The sequence below is a fragment of the Tachyglossus aculeatus genome, chromosome 2 (genome assembly GCF_015852505.1).
Source record: "Tachyglossus aculeatus isolate mTacAcu1 chromosome 2, mTacAcu1.pri, whole genome shotgun sequence".
Classification (NCBI taxonomy): domain Eukaryota; kingdom Metazoa; phylum Chordata; class Mammalia; order Monotremata; family Tachyglossidae; genus Tachyglossus; species Tachyglossus aculeatus.
The window spans coordinates 106,943,314-106,958,580 of NC_052067.1; the positions used below are offsets into that span (position 1 = coordinate 106,943,314).

General features: G+C 42.4%; 1 protein-coding gene across 7 annotated transcripts in view; it reads right to left on the reverse strand.

Annotated features, from left to right (window-relative positions):
- Positions 1-951: 951 nt before the first annotated feature.
- Positions 952-15,267, reverse strand: part of MAP4K4 (mitogen-activated protein kinase kinase kinase kinase 4) — a 268,656-nt gene continuing 254,340 nt past the window's right edge. For all 7 annotated transcript variants that reach the window (XM_038742695.1, XM_038742687.1, XM_038742692.1 and 4 more), the window contains 7 exons: positions 12,767-12,910; positions 10,714-10,848; positions 6,323-6,423; positions 3,509-3,658; positions 3,102-3,261; positions 2,512-2,651; positions 952-1,740 (listed from right to left, as the gene is read on the reverse strand). In XM_038742695.1, coding sequence (XP_038598623.1) covers positions 1,657-1,740; positions 2,512-2,651; positions 3,102-3,261; positions 3,509-3,658; positions 6,323-6,423; positions 10,714-10,848; positions 12,767-12,910 — 914 coding nt within the window. In that variant the 3' untranslated portion in view covers positions 952-1,656. The remainder of the gene's footprint in view (positions 1,741-2,511; positions 2,652-3,101; positions 3,262-3,508; positions 3,659-6,322; positions 6,424-10,713; positions 10,849-12,766; positions 12,911-15,267) is intronic.

The window sequence follows — 15,267 nt, forward strand, 5'->3', positions numbered from 1 at the left end:
AGAACCCACTACCTTCCGACGCCCAGGCCCGTGCTCTAGCCACTACATCATGCTGTTTCTCACACACCCTGCTGCTTCTCATGGGTCTTGGGTGGGCCTTAGATAGGTCTTGCATCTAGAACCCAAGGTATGTATGCTGCGGTATGAATACACAGAATTAACTACATTCTTAAAATAGTTTTTTAGTGCATTGCTTTTTTAGAAATGACAAGCAACTTCCTCAAGAGTTTCCTGACAACAGTAGCAGTTTGTAGAACTATCCAAACGTAAATCTGTCCGCTACTCAATGCAAATTTAGAAAAGTGAAATCTCTCCAAATGAAGACTCAATTCAGCCATCTGCCATTCACGGAGAACCCACTAAATGAAACACTTTGCGCTCCAAAATCAGTAAGCAAATCACATCCATCAGTATCTTAACGCCACAAAGCTGTTTACCCCATTTCTGTGACCAACTCCTCTCTCCTGCTGAAACTCACTACAGATTAACAGTCAAACTTTTCAACTGGTAGTTTCATTATTAAGATTAAATTAGACAATTTTTTCCCCTCTAAAACATATAAAGTAAACCACCTCTTATTTTAATGCATAAAAACAATGAGGTAGGCACAAAAAAATAAATGTGGAATTTTTTTTTCTGCAAGTGCAGACTGTGGTAAAACTGTTGTTGCACTTCTAGGTTTAAACAAAAATTAAACCTTTAACTGAGGCAGTGCTAATACTGTGACACAATCAAGTTCTGGCCAAACACAGAATCATTATAGAAAATGAACAAACTTTTTTTTTTAATCACCTGCACAAATTTTAGGCAAAACCTGGTACACAGAAAAATGACAAAGCTCTTGGCCAGGCCAAAAACAACACCCTCCCTCCCTCCCACCAAAAACAAACCCCAAAATGAAGAAACAAATTAGGATCCCTTTGCACTTCCCTCCCCCCCCACAACCCCCCACGGCCCACAGAAAGTTATCCTAGCCACTGTGCCTTTCACATTTTATAAATATTAACTTCTTAAACCTGCACCTTCCTCTTTGTCCACATATTGTCACATTACAAAAAAAAAGAAATGTCAATTAAATACATTGTTAATGTTACTATATTAAATCTGCTTTCTGCTTCAGCAAGACTGGCTCTCACACCACCACTTTTTAACCTTCCCTTGCCTGCTCCCAATCAAACCAACAGCCTGGTCAAGCCTCTCGCTTTTCTTTACTAACACAACAGAGTCATTCACAGACAAGGAATTCTGGAGCTTCAAGGAAAATCGTGTTACTTTCTAAAACATGATGCCAAATCCCAAACACTTCTATAATAGCACCTGATGGTAATATCTTAAAAAGCACCAGCTGCATTGCAGCCTTTATTAGAGAGAGGAGGAGAGAGAGAAAGAACGAACAAATGAAAAAAGAGAGAAAAAGAGAAGGGAGGAAGGGAAGTAGGGAATAGGAGGGAGGAGAGGAGTGACTGAGATGGGGCGAGGCAAAGAAGGGGACAGAAAAAATGGAGACAGAGTTAGAAATCTAACACCAGTGAAGCCTGCACATATATTTCACTGTGTTACATCAGTGCAGGTCTGTACTCCAGTTGCAAGTAATTCCAAGTTCTGAAGATCACGGAGACTCTGGTTGTCAGCACTCTTCTCATCGTCATGCTGCTTCTACCAGCTCAGAAGAGAAGTCCTGCCTAGGGTCATGAAATAGACCTGACTGCTTCCACCGGACCGAACGGAGGCAAAGAAAACCTGGGGACAGAGGAGAATGAACAGTGGCTGTTTGTTACAAGTGGCACCCAGCAGGAAAATCTATCTAGAATTTACACATGGCCCAGCTCTGCCTCTGGCCTGCTGTGAAGCCTCAAGCAAATCACTTAGCCTCTTTGGGCCTCACACCTTCCCCATCTGTAAAATGGGGCCGAAATCCCCGCATCTCTCTACCTCTATAGGGATGTCATGAGAATAAAATGATATAATTGATGTGAAAGTGCTTTCAGGAAATAAAAGGGCCATTCTAGTTCAAATAATTATTATTACTGGAAGAAGAGGTAATGCTTGTGATAAGACAGAAAAGCTTTTAGATACTGGATCAGGATAATATTAATAATGATGATTGTGTTATTTGTTAAGCACATTCTAATAATAATAATAACTGTGGTATTTGTTAAGCGCTTTCTATGTGCCAGGCACTGTACTAAGCACTGGAGTGAATACAAGCAAATTGGGTTGGTCACAATCCCAATCCCGCATGGGGTTCACAGTGTTAATCCCCGTTTTACAGATGAGGTAACTGAAGCACAGAGAAGTTAAGTGACTTGCCCAAGGCCACACAGCAGACAAGTGGCAGAGCTGGGATAAATCAAGTCCCAGTTATTCCAGTAATGGGGAAAAGTGGGATATGTCTAGAATCCATTTTGCAGAAGAAAAATCCTCTCACCACAGAAATCTGATGGACTTGATTTCTCAAAACCCTGGGGAAGTGAATGTTATTACCAAAGCCAAGTTCAGAAAAAGCATTACCTTGTCATTGCGTTCACATAAAAATTTGAGTCTTTGTGCCCTTTTGTGCATAAACACACCATCCAAGTGCCCAGTTTCCACGGATCGGATCTCAATAGCCTTTTCTCCCCAGCCCATGATCTGATTGGATCGAATATACGCTTCAGGAGAGAAACACACAAAATGTTAAAGATGAGAAAAACTCAAATTGAAAGAAATATTTTAAGAACATGGCCAGAAACATGTGACTTTGTGTGTCTGTCTATATGCTTCTGTTGTAAAAATTAATGAGAAAACAAAAAAACCTGTAAATTGAATACATTTTCCGCTATGGGGGGGGGGGGGGGGGGCGCCAGGGGGAGGGTGGTAGGCACTTACACCTTATATATGAATGTGTATATGTGTGGCAGATCAGCATTATCATAATGAATAAAGGGGGAGATGGAGGTGAATATGAATTAAAGTTTTTTGGGTTGTTTTTTTTTTGGAGGGGAAAGGGTTCCATAAAATGAATCTCTTAACCCCTTATTAGCAAGATCAGACTGTCACCATCTTGCCAACACTGCCAATGGTGGATTGGCACTGAATGCCCAAAGGACAAAGTTACGTACCCACAGATGTAGGCATCTCTCCCCACTGCAGAACCACATCTTTGGTGATTCTCCCGTACGTGTTAACGTAGACTCCCTCATCCTCATAGCACACCAGGAGCTCCATCCCATCTGTGTTTGGGAGGATGATTATCGCGTGCGGTTGGATGGTGCTCTGGATCTAAGAGAGCAGAAAAGCAGAATAAGAATCATGGTATTTATTAAGCATTTAGCGCATGCCAAGCACTGTATTGAGCTCAGGGGTAGATACAAGACGGCCACCAATCCCTACCCCACATAGGGATCACAGTCTAAGGGATTCATGGAGGGCCCGGGGCTGGGCTTTCCAGAGGCCTAAGGCTTCTAGCCCTAAACGCGAGTCAGAAAAACGGATGGCATCAAAGAACTCAGTATAGGTGTGTGCTTACATGGGTGGGCAGGTATATATCATAGACGGAGCCTGAATCCACATCGACGGCATGGAATCCAGCACAGGAGCCGTAGATGACTTTCAGTCTTTGACCTTCTTCCACCGTCAGGTCCACCAGCAACGGCTTGTGTATCAATTCCCCAAATGACTGCAAGACAGTAACCCCAAAAGATCAGGCAACTAGGTGAGCACTCTGGCTAAGAGAGAGGTTTCCCTCGGGACATGTGCACTGTTAGCTGGAATCAGGCACCATTGTGATTTAAATCTTTTATTTTGGAAAATTCGGCAGTGCTGATTAAACTCCAGGACCAAAGTATCTTGACATAGTAGAAACATGTGTCTTCCTCTGAAAAGCCCCCCATGATTTCCTACCAATCGGGCTAAGTCGTTGTTGGAATTTATTTATGCTAACTGATAATACATTCTTTTTCCTGTCATCCTTAAAAGTAGCTAATGGAGCCTAAGCACAGGTTTAGTCAGGTCAGGCCTATGTTAAGAATAAACTTATAATACGCCAAATGTGAAATTTAAAGGATATCAAAGATCGTTATGGACTGACCTTAAATCCATAACCGATGCCACACATACCTAGGAGCGGCTGTCAGGAGCTGGCAGCATAAAGTCTCCTCAGCCGGACCAAAGCAGGGCCCTCTCCCCACTCCTCTCTTGAACATGCCCATTCAGAACACTGAACCCAATCTCCCCCGGTAGAGCTGTGAGAACGGATGTTTGGATCGGGTCGGGAGAGAAGAGGATAAATGCAGCGTTGCTCAGTGGAAAGAGCACGGTCTTTGGAGTCAGAGGTCATGGGCTCAAATCCCGGCTCCGCCAATTGTCAGCCGTGTGACTTTGGACAAGTCACTTAACTTCTCTGTGCCTCAGTTACCTCATCTGTAAAATGAGGATTAAGACTGTAAGCCCCCCGTGGGACAACCTGATCACCTTGTAATGTCCCCAGTGCTTAGAACAGTGATTTGCACATAGTAAGCACTTAATAAATGCCATTATTATTATTACTATTATTATTAATATGAGTCCACGTAGGTGTACCTAGATTCCTCATTTCCTCCTGTTTGTGAGATTATCTTCTACATTCTCTTTTCTAGCATATAAATTCCTTCATCTGCCGGATTCCAAAGGACCCGATCTTCAGTCCACATCAGCTATTGAGTAACTTGGATATACCTTGCAACCTTATTGTCTCAAGATGCACTTCTATCTCTGAGACCACAACAATGTACATGCTATCACCAACTTGGTACTACCCAATCCTTAAAGTTCCCGGCCCAACGAATCACCCTGAGACCTTCCCCTTGACAAGCAATTCCACCTGATAGCTCCCTCCCTTGTTGCCCTGTTTGCTGCCCTTTGCTCCAGGGACTTGAGGGTCTAAACAGTGAAGACAAGCTTCTCACTGGCACTCTCTGGACTCCCCTTCACACTATCACACTCGGCCACCATCACCCTCCTGCTGAGCACCAACGGTGCTCCTGGGACTGTGTAGCAAATGTTGCTGGAGGAAGATTCAAAACCCACCCCATTCTGCCCACCCGAAATTCTCGTTCTCCTACAAAGATTCTGTTTGAACCTAGTGTGGCAATGAGGAATTATTGCTTAATCTGACTCCCTTCTCCAAAATCTGGTCTAGCTCTTGCAAACCTCCAACTGCCTCCTAGGATTTTGGGTGTACCCTCTTATTTCTTTAGACTCACTCTTTTGGGGGAGTCCACACTCACCTGGTTTTAGCTGCTACAACTAGTGCTCTAACTTGGGATTCCAACCACCATGGGCCTCATTGTCCATAAAGAGCCTCCTTGCCTCAAGCTTCTCCTCCATCGATTGTGTTTATTGATTGCAAAACACCGTACCAAGTGCTTGGGTCCCCACTTGTCCATCATCCACATGGCAATAAAAAATTAAGTTCCTTAAGAATTGATCCAGTTGTGTCAATTCCCCTTCTTAGAAGCCTACAGAAGCTCTGAGCTTCATTCTTCACCAACCTGGCCCCCTTTACCTATCTGCCCCTGTCTACACCTGTCCACATGCCTGTACTCTCCACTCTTGCTGAGCCAAATTATTCACACTCTGCTGTCCCAAAGCCAATGCTCACGATCTTCGCCCTTCCCAGAATGCAGTCTCCTCTACACGGTCATCAGACCATGAGCCTAGCCATTTTTTTTTTTAATGGTATTTGTCAAGTGCTTACTATGTGCCAGGCACTGTACTTAGCACTGGGATAGATAGAAGCTAATCAGGCTGGACACAGTCCATGTCCCACATGGGGCTCAGTTTTAATCTCCATTTTACAGATGAGGTAACTGAGGCACAGAGAAGTTAAGTGACTTGCCCAAGGTCACACAGCAGAAAATTGGCAGAGCCAGGATTAGAAACCCAAGTCCTCCTGAGTTCTATGCCCATGCTCCTTCTATTAGGCCACATGCTCCTTCCAAATCCACTTCTTCCATGTGTCCTTCCCGGTCCAACTCCTGACTGAGCATTCCAATCCCTCCGGATTCCCCCATAGGTTTATTTCTTTCACAAATTTCACACATGTGCTTCTGCCTTTGCATAGGTTTATCTTCTGATTCTAGACTTTTCTGTAATGGGATCTATTTGCAGTTCCTAGATTTGTGACAGTCTCTAATTCCCCTATAGAATCAAAATTCTTTGTGGGCAGAACATCATGTCATCTTTGTAATTCTCCACAGAGCCCAGAACAGCATTCACCCATAGAAAGCTCTTACAGAGCTCATGCAGAGAAAACTCTCACTCACATATTCACTACTGGAGACTGAACATATGAAATACTTACCTTAAATGCCATAAATTTATGGTATGGCTTTGGGGCCCAGGCATAGACTTCCACAGAACTCTTCAAAGCAATTACCAGGAACTTGATTCTTTCATATTTTACTGCAAACAGGAGAAACAACATTCACGATCAACTTCAAATTCCAAACCATTCACTCATTCATTCATTCAATTGTATTTATTGAGCACTTACCGTGTGCAGAGCACTGTACTAAGCGCTTGGGAAGTACAAACCGGCAACATATATACCACATATAAACCACAGTTTAGTTCTCTCAGAAAGAGAAAATAGCAGGGTCAAAAGTGAAGTTCCACATCCAGATATACTAACTACATAGTAATAATAATAATGATGATGATGATGGTATTTGTTAAATGCTTACTATGTGCCAAGCACTCTTCTAAGCGCTGGGGGAGATACAAGGTAATCAGGTTGTCCCACGTGGGGCTCACAGTCTTAACCCCCATTTTACAGATGAGGTAACTGAGGCACAGAAAAGTTAAGTGACTTGCCCAAAGTCACACAGCAGACAGGTGATGGAGCCAGGATTAGAACCCACGACCTCCGACTCCCAAACCCATGCTCTTTTCACTAAGCCACGCTGACAAATCATTTTCATTTCTTTCCAAGAACTGATGAACCATAAAAAATAATTTAAAGATTTATGCATCTATATTCCTAAATAGTACCATCACTGACCAGTGCCCTCTCACATAATAATAATAATAATAATGATTATAATGATGGCATTTGTTAAGCGCTTACTATGTGCAAAGCACTGTTCTAAGCACTGGGGGGATACAAGGTGATCAGTCTTAATCCCCATTTTACAGATGAGGTAACTGAGGCTCAGAGAAGTTAAGTGACTTGCCCAAGGTCACACAGCTGACAAGTGGCAGAGCCGGGATTAGCACCCATGACCTCTGATTCCCAAGCCCGTGCTCTTTCCACTGAGCCACGCTGCTAACATCTGTTTATGCTAACAGGATTGCTGTAACTATGCCTTGGGAACATGACAATTTTCAGGCCTAAAGATCTATTAATTATCCTTCTATATGCTGGATTCAGCTACTGGGTTACTTCTAGCTCCTAAATTACATTAGGTAAATAACCCCATATGTTTAGAGAGCAGCACTTGTCCACTGAATCTCTAAGTGACATTTGAATCAAGGCGGCCACCATGAGAAGCTGGCAGATGTGAAGTGCCAATGTGGCCTCAAGCCACAATTCAAACTGGTGAGATATCAATCTTTACAGGAAGGACAGGGAAGGGGAAAAGGAGGTCCCAGGGAAAGGAAGTACTTCAAAAGCATGAACAAATTTTGAATTTTTCAAAATGACTGACTTTTGGCCATTTACTGGGTAACCAATGTTCAAGAATTTCATTACTGGCGATCTCCTTCTGACACCTGATTTTGAGAAGGGCTCAGAGGTGAAAATGCGGAGACCCTCAGGAATGTAGATTTGATATCTGAGATAGTATGGAACTTATGTAACTGAAAGATTTGCCAGACTATTTAAGGATATAGTGATCTTCTTGAATCCAGTTTCTATTTAATGATGATGATAATAATAATAATAATAATAATAATAATAATAATAATGATGGCATTTATTAAGCACTTACTATGTGCAAAGCACTGTTCTAAGCGCTGGGGAGGTTACAAGGTGATCAGGTTGTCCCACAGGGGATTCACAGTCTTCATCCCCATTTTACAGACGAGGTAACAGGCACAGAGAAGTTAAGTGACTTGCCCAAAGTCACACAGCTGACAGTGGGCAGAGCCGGGATTTGAACCCATGACCTCTGACTCCAAAGCCCGGGCTCTTTCCACTGAGCCATGGTCATTCAGGCATCAATCAGTCAAGGATATTTATTGGGTGCTTACTGTGTGTAGGGCATTGCTCTAAGCAACTGGGACAGTATAAAACACTAGAGTTGGTAGACAATTTCTGCCTTCAAAGAGCTCACAGTGTAGTTGAGGAGGCAGACATTAAAATAAATTACAGATAGGGAATGTGGCAAGAGTATAAAGCACATCACTGTTACAGTTACTTCACCTGAAAAACAGGGATTAAGACTGTGAGCCCCACAACCTGATTATCTTGTATCTACCCCAGTGCTTAGAACAGTGCTTGGCACAAAGTAGGCACTTAAACACCATAATTATCATTATTATCATCATCATCATCATCACTGGACAATGTTCTGCCTATGTAACAGAATTCAGTCAACTTTCAACTTGAGGTTGCAAATGAATTGCAACTGGTGAAATAATCTTCAGTTTTCTTCAAATGTAGTGTTCTATCATAGGGCTGTTAACACTCTGCAGAATGATCCATAACCAGTTCTTTCTCTAAGAACATCCATTAAGTGCAGTAGTACTGGGTGATTCTTGGAGAGATTCTGATAATGAATCTGGTCTGCTGATTTGGAAATTTTTTCTAAGAGACCAGAGGTCTACTCCTATAGCACCATCCTTGTTTTCCTCTTATTCCCACTGAAGCAACATGGTCTAGTGGAAAGAGCAAGGGCCTGGGAGTAAGCAAACCTGGGTCCCAATCTCAGCTCCACCATTAGCCTGATATGTGACTTTGGGCATGTCAATTAAATTTTCTCAGTTTCCTCATCTGTACACTGAGGATTTTGTATCTGCTCTCCCTCCTGCTCAAGACTTTGAGCCCATATGGGACTGGGACTGTGCCTGACCTGCTTATCTATCCTAGCACTTAGCACAGTGTTTAGCATAAAGTAACATGTATTAAGTACTACAATTAGGTACTAGAATTATTATTACTGTTATTACTAGTACTCCCAATTAAACAGCTTAACAAGGACAGGAATTGAATCTTCTGCTTTTATTGTACGCCCATGTGCCCTGTACAGTACTCTGCACACAATAGGTATCCAATAAGTACCGATAATGAAAGTGACGACCAAATACCAGGTCCCCTTGTATTTTCACGCCTACTCTTATAACTGAGGTTAATAAAACTTCACCCTTAAATCTAAACCACCCAATGCTTTGAAGCAATACATGTATCACTAGTACTAACTGCTCCAGGATGAAAAAACAATATTCACTTCCAAGAATCTTGATCTCTTTGAACAGGCAAAGCTTTCTTGAGAATGAAAGTGAACTAATCAAAGTGGCAACTTTTATCACCAAAATATCTACTCCATGGTTTTGTAGCAACAATCAATAAACTTCCGCATTCCAAGGCCAAGTTATTAATACCCCTTTCATCTGGAATAATGAGGCACCATAGTCTTCACTTAAGCTGTTGTGAATATATTGTCAATAGACTACTTCATTAAAGAAGCTGTTGGCATCCATTGTGACCCACCCATTATTTAAGATGACTTCCTGCATTCTTTGCATTCTTTGGTTTATTACAGAGACATTTAGTCACTCGTCCCTACTTGACTCTTCTAAGTTTCAGCATGTGACATGCCCTGCCATTTGACAGTCACACTTTTAATCTGCACTGGCTGTTCCAGGTTCAGTAAGTGTTGCTATGATAATCAAGACAGCAGATAATACAATATTGTGCTGAAGAAATCATGGCTTTCCTTTCTACAAAAAAGAAAGGCCTGAAGAATTGACAAGGCAAATGACTTGATTTTCACTCCATAGCCAAACTCATGGAAGCCACAACCTTCCTTTCAAGTGGCCCCTTTACAATCGCCCATTCATGCCCATTTTTGTACACTGCCCTGCCCTAATCCATTTGGGATAAGAGGGTTCTTATAATCCAATTCATTCTCTGCTAAGAATCTGATGAAATAAATTACTTCCACCACCCGGATCATAGGCGTGCTTTTACCAGTCCTCAAATATGAGTGTAATACTTTAGTCAACTTGAAAACTAAATTAGGTGGCATAGCGATGAGCAGGAACTCAATGAGTCATTAACGTAACCATTGGAAACTGCAAAGTTTGGCTGCAGTTATCAATATGATTAACGTTGAACCCCAACTCCAAGCTTTTGCAAAATTCTGCCTCTTTTTATTCTAGCAAAACCGGGACCATTTCTTTGAAGCCAAGCAACCTTTGAAAGGAACTGCTGGCTGGAAAACAAAACAAAACAAAACACACACAAAGGGAAGCAGCGTGGCTTAGTGGAGACAGCACAGATAAAGGAGTCAGAAGATGTGGGTTCTAATTCCACATTTTGCATTTGTCTGCTGTGTGACCATGGGCAAGTGACTTAATTTCTCTGTGCCTCAGTTACCTCACCTGTAAAATGGGGATTAAGATTGTGGGCACCATGTGGGACATAGACTATGTCCAACCTGATTACCTTGTATCTACTCCAGCGCTTACTACAGTACCCATCACATAGTAGATGCTGAACAAATATCAGAAAAGCAAACTCCTCAAACTTACCAACTTTATAGTGCACACATCCTTCCAAATCACCTACAGTGGTCCACCCTTGCTTCTTCTCAACTTCTGGATCATTATGAAGGATTTTATTTCTCAGCCAGGACAGGTAGTAAACTCGCAGTTTGTTCTTCTTTCCTAGTAAAAAAAAATGCAAATGTGGTCTTCAAAAACGAGAAAACTATTCTTAGAGGCATCAGTAATAAACAAAGGGCATGGTACATAAAATAAAATGATACATAAAATAAATAAGAAACCTAGAGCATGGTATATAAAATGTCCACTCCACTAAAAATGCCACTTGTTTGGACCCCAGAAGACAAGCAGCATGGCCTAGTGGAAAGAGCATGAACTTGGGAATCAGAAGACTTGGGTCTGAATCTCCATTCTGCCACTGCCTGCTGGGGGACCTCAGGGAAAATCACTTCAATCAATAAATCAATGGCTGTGTTGAGCGCTTACTACACTAAGCACTTGGGAAAGTACAATACAATAGAGCTGGTACACACGTTCCCTGACTACAAGGAGCTCACCGTCTACAACTTCTTTATGCCTCAATTTCCTCACCTGTAAAATGGGGATTTAATTCATGTTCTTGCACCTTCTTAGGCTGCTGAGACAGGGACTAGATTCAAGATACCTATGCTGTATAGCGATAACAATAACAATTATTATTATAATTGTGGTATTTGTTAAGTGCTTGTGTGGCAAGAAAATGTACCAAGCACTGGGGTAGATACCAGATAATCTTAGATGTTCTAAGCAGCACTTAGAACACTGAATTGCACATAGTAAGCACTTAATAAATGCCATTATTATAATCAGGTCCCACACAGGGTTCACAGTCTAAGTAGGAGGAGGAACAGGTATTGAAACCCTATTTTGCAGAAGAGGAAACTGAGGCACAGAGAACCTAAGTGACTTGCCCAAGGTCCCATAGCAGAGAAGTGCTGGAGCAAGGATGAGACCCCATGTTCTCTGACTCTCAGGCCCGTGGTCTTTCCACAAGGCGACACTACTTTTCTAGCTGTTGCAGCACTTAGTGCAATGCCTGGCACAAATAAGCACTTAACAGACTTGTCATCTGCACTTGTCATTTCCTGCCTTGACAACTGCATGAGCCTCCTTGCAGACTTCCCTGCCTCTAGTCACTCCTCTCTTGTCCATTCTTCACTGTGCTGACCAGATCATTTTTCTAAAACATCATTATTTGCACACCACCCTGCTCCTCATAGACCTTCAATGGTTGGTTACCCAGTCCCCTCTGAATAAAGCAGAAACTCCTGACTGTTGACTTTAAGTTACTTAATCAACACCCTCTCCCCTTCTTATCCTCACCCCTCTCCTATTAAATCCCAGTTTGCATGCTTTGCGGTGCTTTGTTCTCACTTATCCATGTCACTTGCTCACATCTCCCTTCTGCCTGAAACTCCTTCCTCCTCCACATACAGCAGATTACTGTTTTCCCAACTTCAAAACCCTCCAGAAAGCACATCTCTTCCAGGAGGCCTTCTCTGATTAATCTCCCATCTCCCCATCCTATTTCCCAATTGCTGACACTTCAGCCCACCTTCCCTGCCCAAGACCTTGGGGACTCACTCCTGTGACACTATATACATTTCTATAGAGTCCACTGCTTCTGCCTATTTTAGTGTCTATCTTCCGCACTGGGGCAGTAAATTTTGTCTATTAGCTGTGTTGTACTCTTCCAAGTGCTTAGCACATAAACTGCACAGACTGAGCTCTCAGTAAATACCCTGGACTGACCAACTGAAACAAAACCTTTTCACCAACTCCCATTTCTTAGCATCTTGAATAATATACAATTTGGGGTGAAGCTGCTCCCACATATCTTGTGGAACAGCTTTCTTTGCATATGCTTCTAAACAAGGCCTATTTATATTTGATACCTGAAAACACTGGTGACAAATAATACTCTTTTCACAGTGTTCTATTTTTGAGAGACTTACATATACAGTTCGAGATTACAAATGGGTTTAAATTCTAAAATCAAGTGCCAGCAAAACAAGAGTAGGGGCAATGAAAGATACTTTACCAGATATCGTCACCAATACATTCAAGCCTTCCAGTACATCCATCTGCTGAAACCGCCTCCGGTTGATTAGTGGATAAACTTTTCCTTGGCCACTTCTGTCCAGCAGCATGAGGCCACTCTCTGTACCCACCAACAAATTCACTCCTACCGGAAAAAAAACCAAACAGAATGACATTTGCTATGAGCCCCAGGAACTGATATTCAATGACTGAGAATCAACCAACCAAAATAACGTGATATTCAGGGTTCATTCAAATAAAGCATCTCATTTCACTGTACTAACACCAGTCAATTCTGTAGAACAGAATCGACTGTAGTATGAGGATTAGAAAATCATCCTCATCTATATGAAAGCATAAATACTCAAATGTCTGCTGGGCTATTTTACTTGGTCAGGAAAAAGGGTGGCAGGGGAATGTTTCACTGTGGGGAGTTAACAGAAAGGAAAACAACCAAAATTATTTTGCTGCTTGATTTTTCCCAACGTGGCAGAGATAAACACACTAGTCAGTCAGTGATTTTTCTGAGTGTAAAGAGGGAGGAGAGGAGGAGCAAAGAAGCATACAATGCCCACACTGTGCTTTTTCAGCAAAGTGAATGTTAAGAAGCCCTGAGGTGGTTATTATTATTAATTATATATTAATATACATTGTATATTCACATATAATATATTAACAATATATTAATAACAATCATATTTACTGAGCACTTGCTGTGTGAACAGCACTGCACTAAGTGCTTGGGAGACTACAATATAACATCAAACACATTCCCTGCCCAAAATGAGCTCACAGTCTAGATGGGGAAACAGATATTAATATAAATAGATAAATAAATAAATTAGAGATATACACATATGTGCCATAGGGAAGGGACAGAGGATGAATGAAGGAGTAAGTATGAGTGGCACAGAAGGGAGGGGAGAAGAGGAGAGGAGGGCTCAATCAGGAAAGGCTTACTGGAGGAGATGTGCCCTCAATAAGGTTATAAAGGGAAAGGCTGAAAGGAAAGAACTCTTAGGAAACAGTTCTACATCCAACTATGGCAGGAAAAGTGAGTGCTCTGCACACAGTAAGTGCTCAATAAAAACAACTGATGGATAAAATGGTTCTGACAGGCTAAATGGGGAATACTTGTTCATCAAATCTCATGACACTAAGACAGGGGAGTCTCATCAAGATGGAGCTAGGTGCCAAACAGACAAAAGGAAATACTTCTTCACTCAGTGGCCATAAGATATATGTAATGTGTTCCCGAAGTAAGTTCGGTAAGTCAACAGCAGCAGCAGGTTCCCGGTGGGGGGGAGGCTGGGGAGTGGTGGGGATTGGACAAATTCATGGATGTGTTATAATGGCTTATTAATAAATTAACGGTATTTGAGCACGCACTTTATGAAGAGCACCCTACTAAGCCCTTGGGAGAATACGACAGAATTGTTATACATAATAATAATAATAATAATGATGGCATTTGTTAAGCATGTACTATGTGCAAAGCACTGTTCTAAGTGCTGGGGAGGATACAAGGTGATCAGGTTGTCCCACGGGGGACTCAAAGTCTTAATCCCCATTTTACAGATGAGGGAACTGAGGCCCAGAGAAGTGTGACTTGCCCAAAGTCACACAGCTGACAAGCGGCAGAGGCAGGATTTGAACCCATGACCTCTGACTCCCAAGCCCGTGCTCTTTCCACTGAGCCATGCTGCTTCTCCTGCCTAAAGGCTCTTACAGCCTAATCTTATTATTACTCAATCAATGGTATTTACTGAGCACTTACTATGTGCAAAGCACTGTACGAAGCACCTGAGCAGGTATAATACATCAGAGCTGGGAGACACGTTCCCTGCCCATAATGACCTTACAGTCTAGGAGGAGGCAGACACTGATATAAATAAATCAACTAGAACGATGTATGTAAGTGCTGGGGGGCTGAGGGTGGGGTGAATATCAAGTGCTTAAAGGGTACAGATCCAAGTACATATGCAATGCAGAAGGAGGAGGAGTCAGGTAAAGAAAGTTTCTCTGGAGAAAGCCTCTTGGAGAAGATGTGACCTAAAATAAGTCTTTAAAGGTGGGGAGAGTGGTGGTCTGGCATATAAGGAGGGGAATGGAGTTCCATGCTAGAGGGAGGACATGGGAAAGAGGGGCTGCAAGATAGACAAGATTGGGGCACAGTGAATAAACTGGAACTAGAGGAGCAAAGTGTGCGGGCTGGGCTGCAGTAGATCAGTGAGGTAACGTCTGAGGGGGCAAGCTGGTTGAATCCTTTAAAGCTAATGGTAAGGAGTTTCTGTTTGATGCAGAGGTGGATGGACAACCGCTGGAGGTTTTTGAGGAGTGGGGAGATGTGGACTGAACATTTATTGTAGAAAAATGATCCAAGCAGCAGAATGAAGGTATGGAATGGAGTTGGGAGAGAAGTCACCGAAGAGGCAGAAGCAGTAATCGAGGAGGGATAGGATAAGTACTTGGATCAGCATGGTAGCGGTTTGGCTGGAGAGG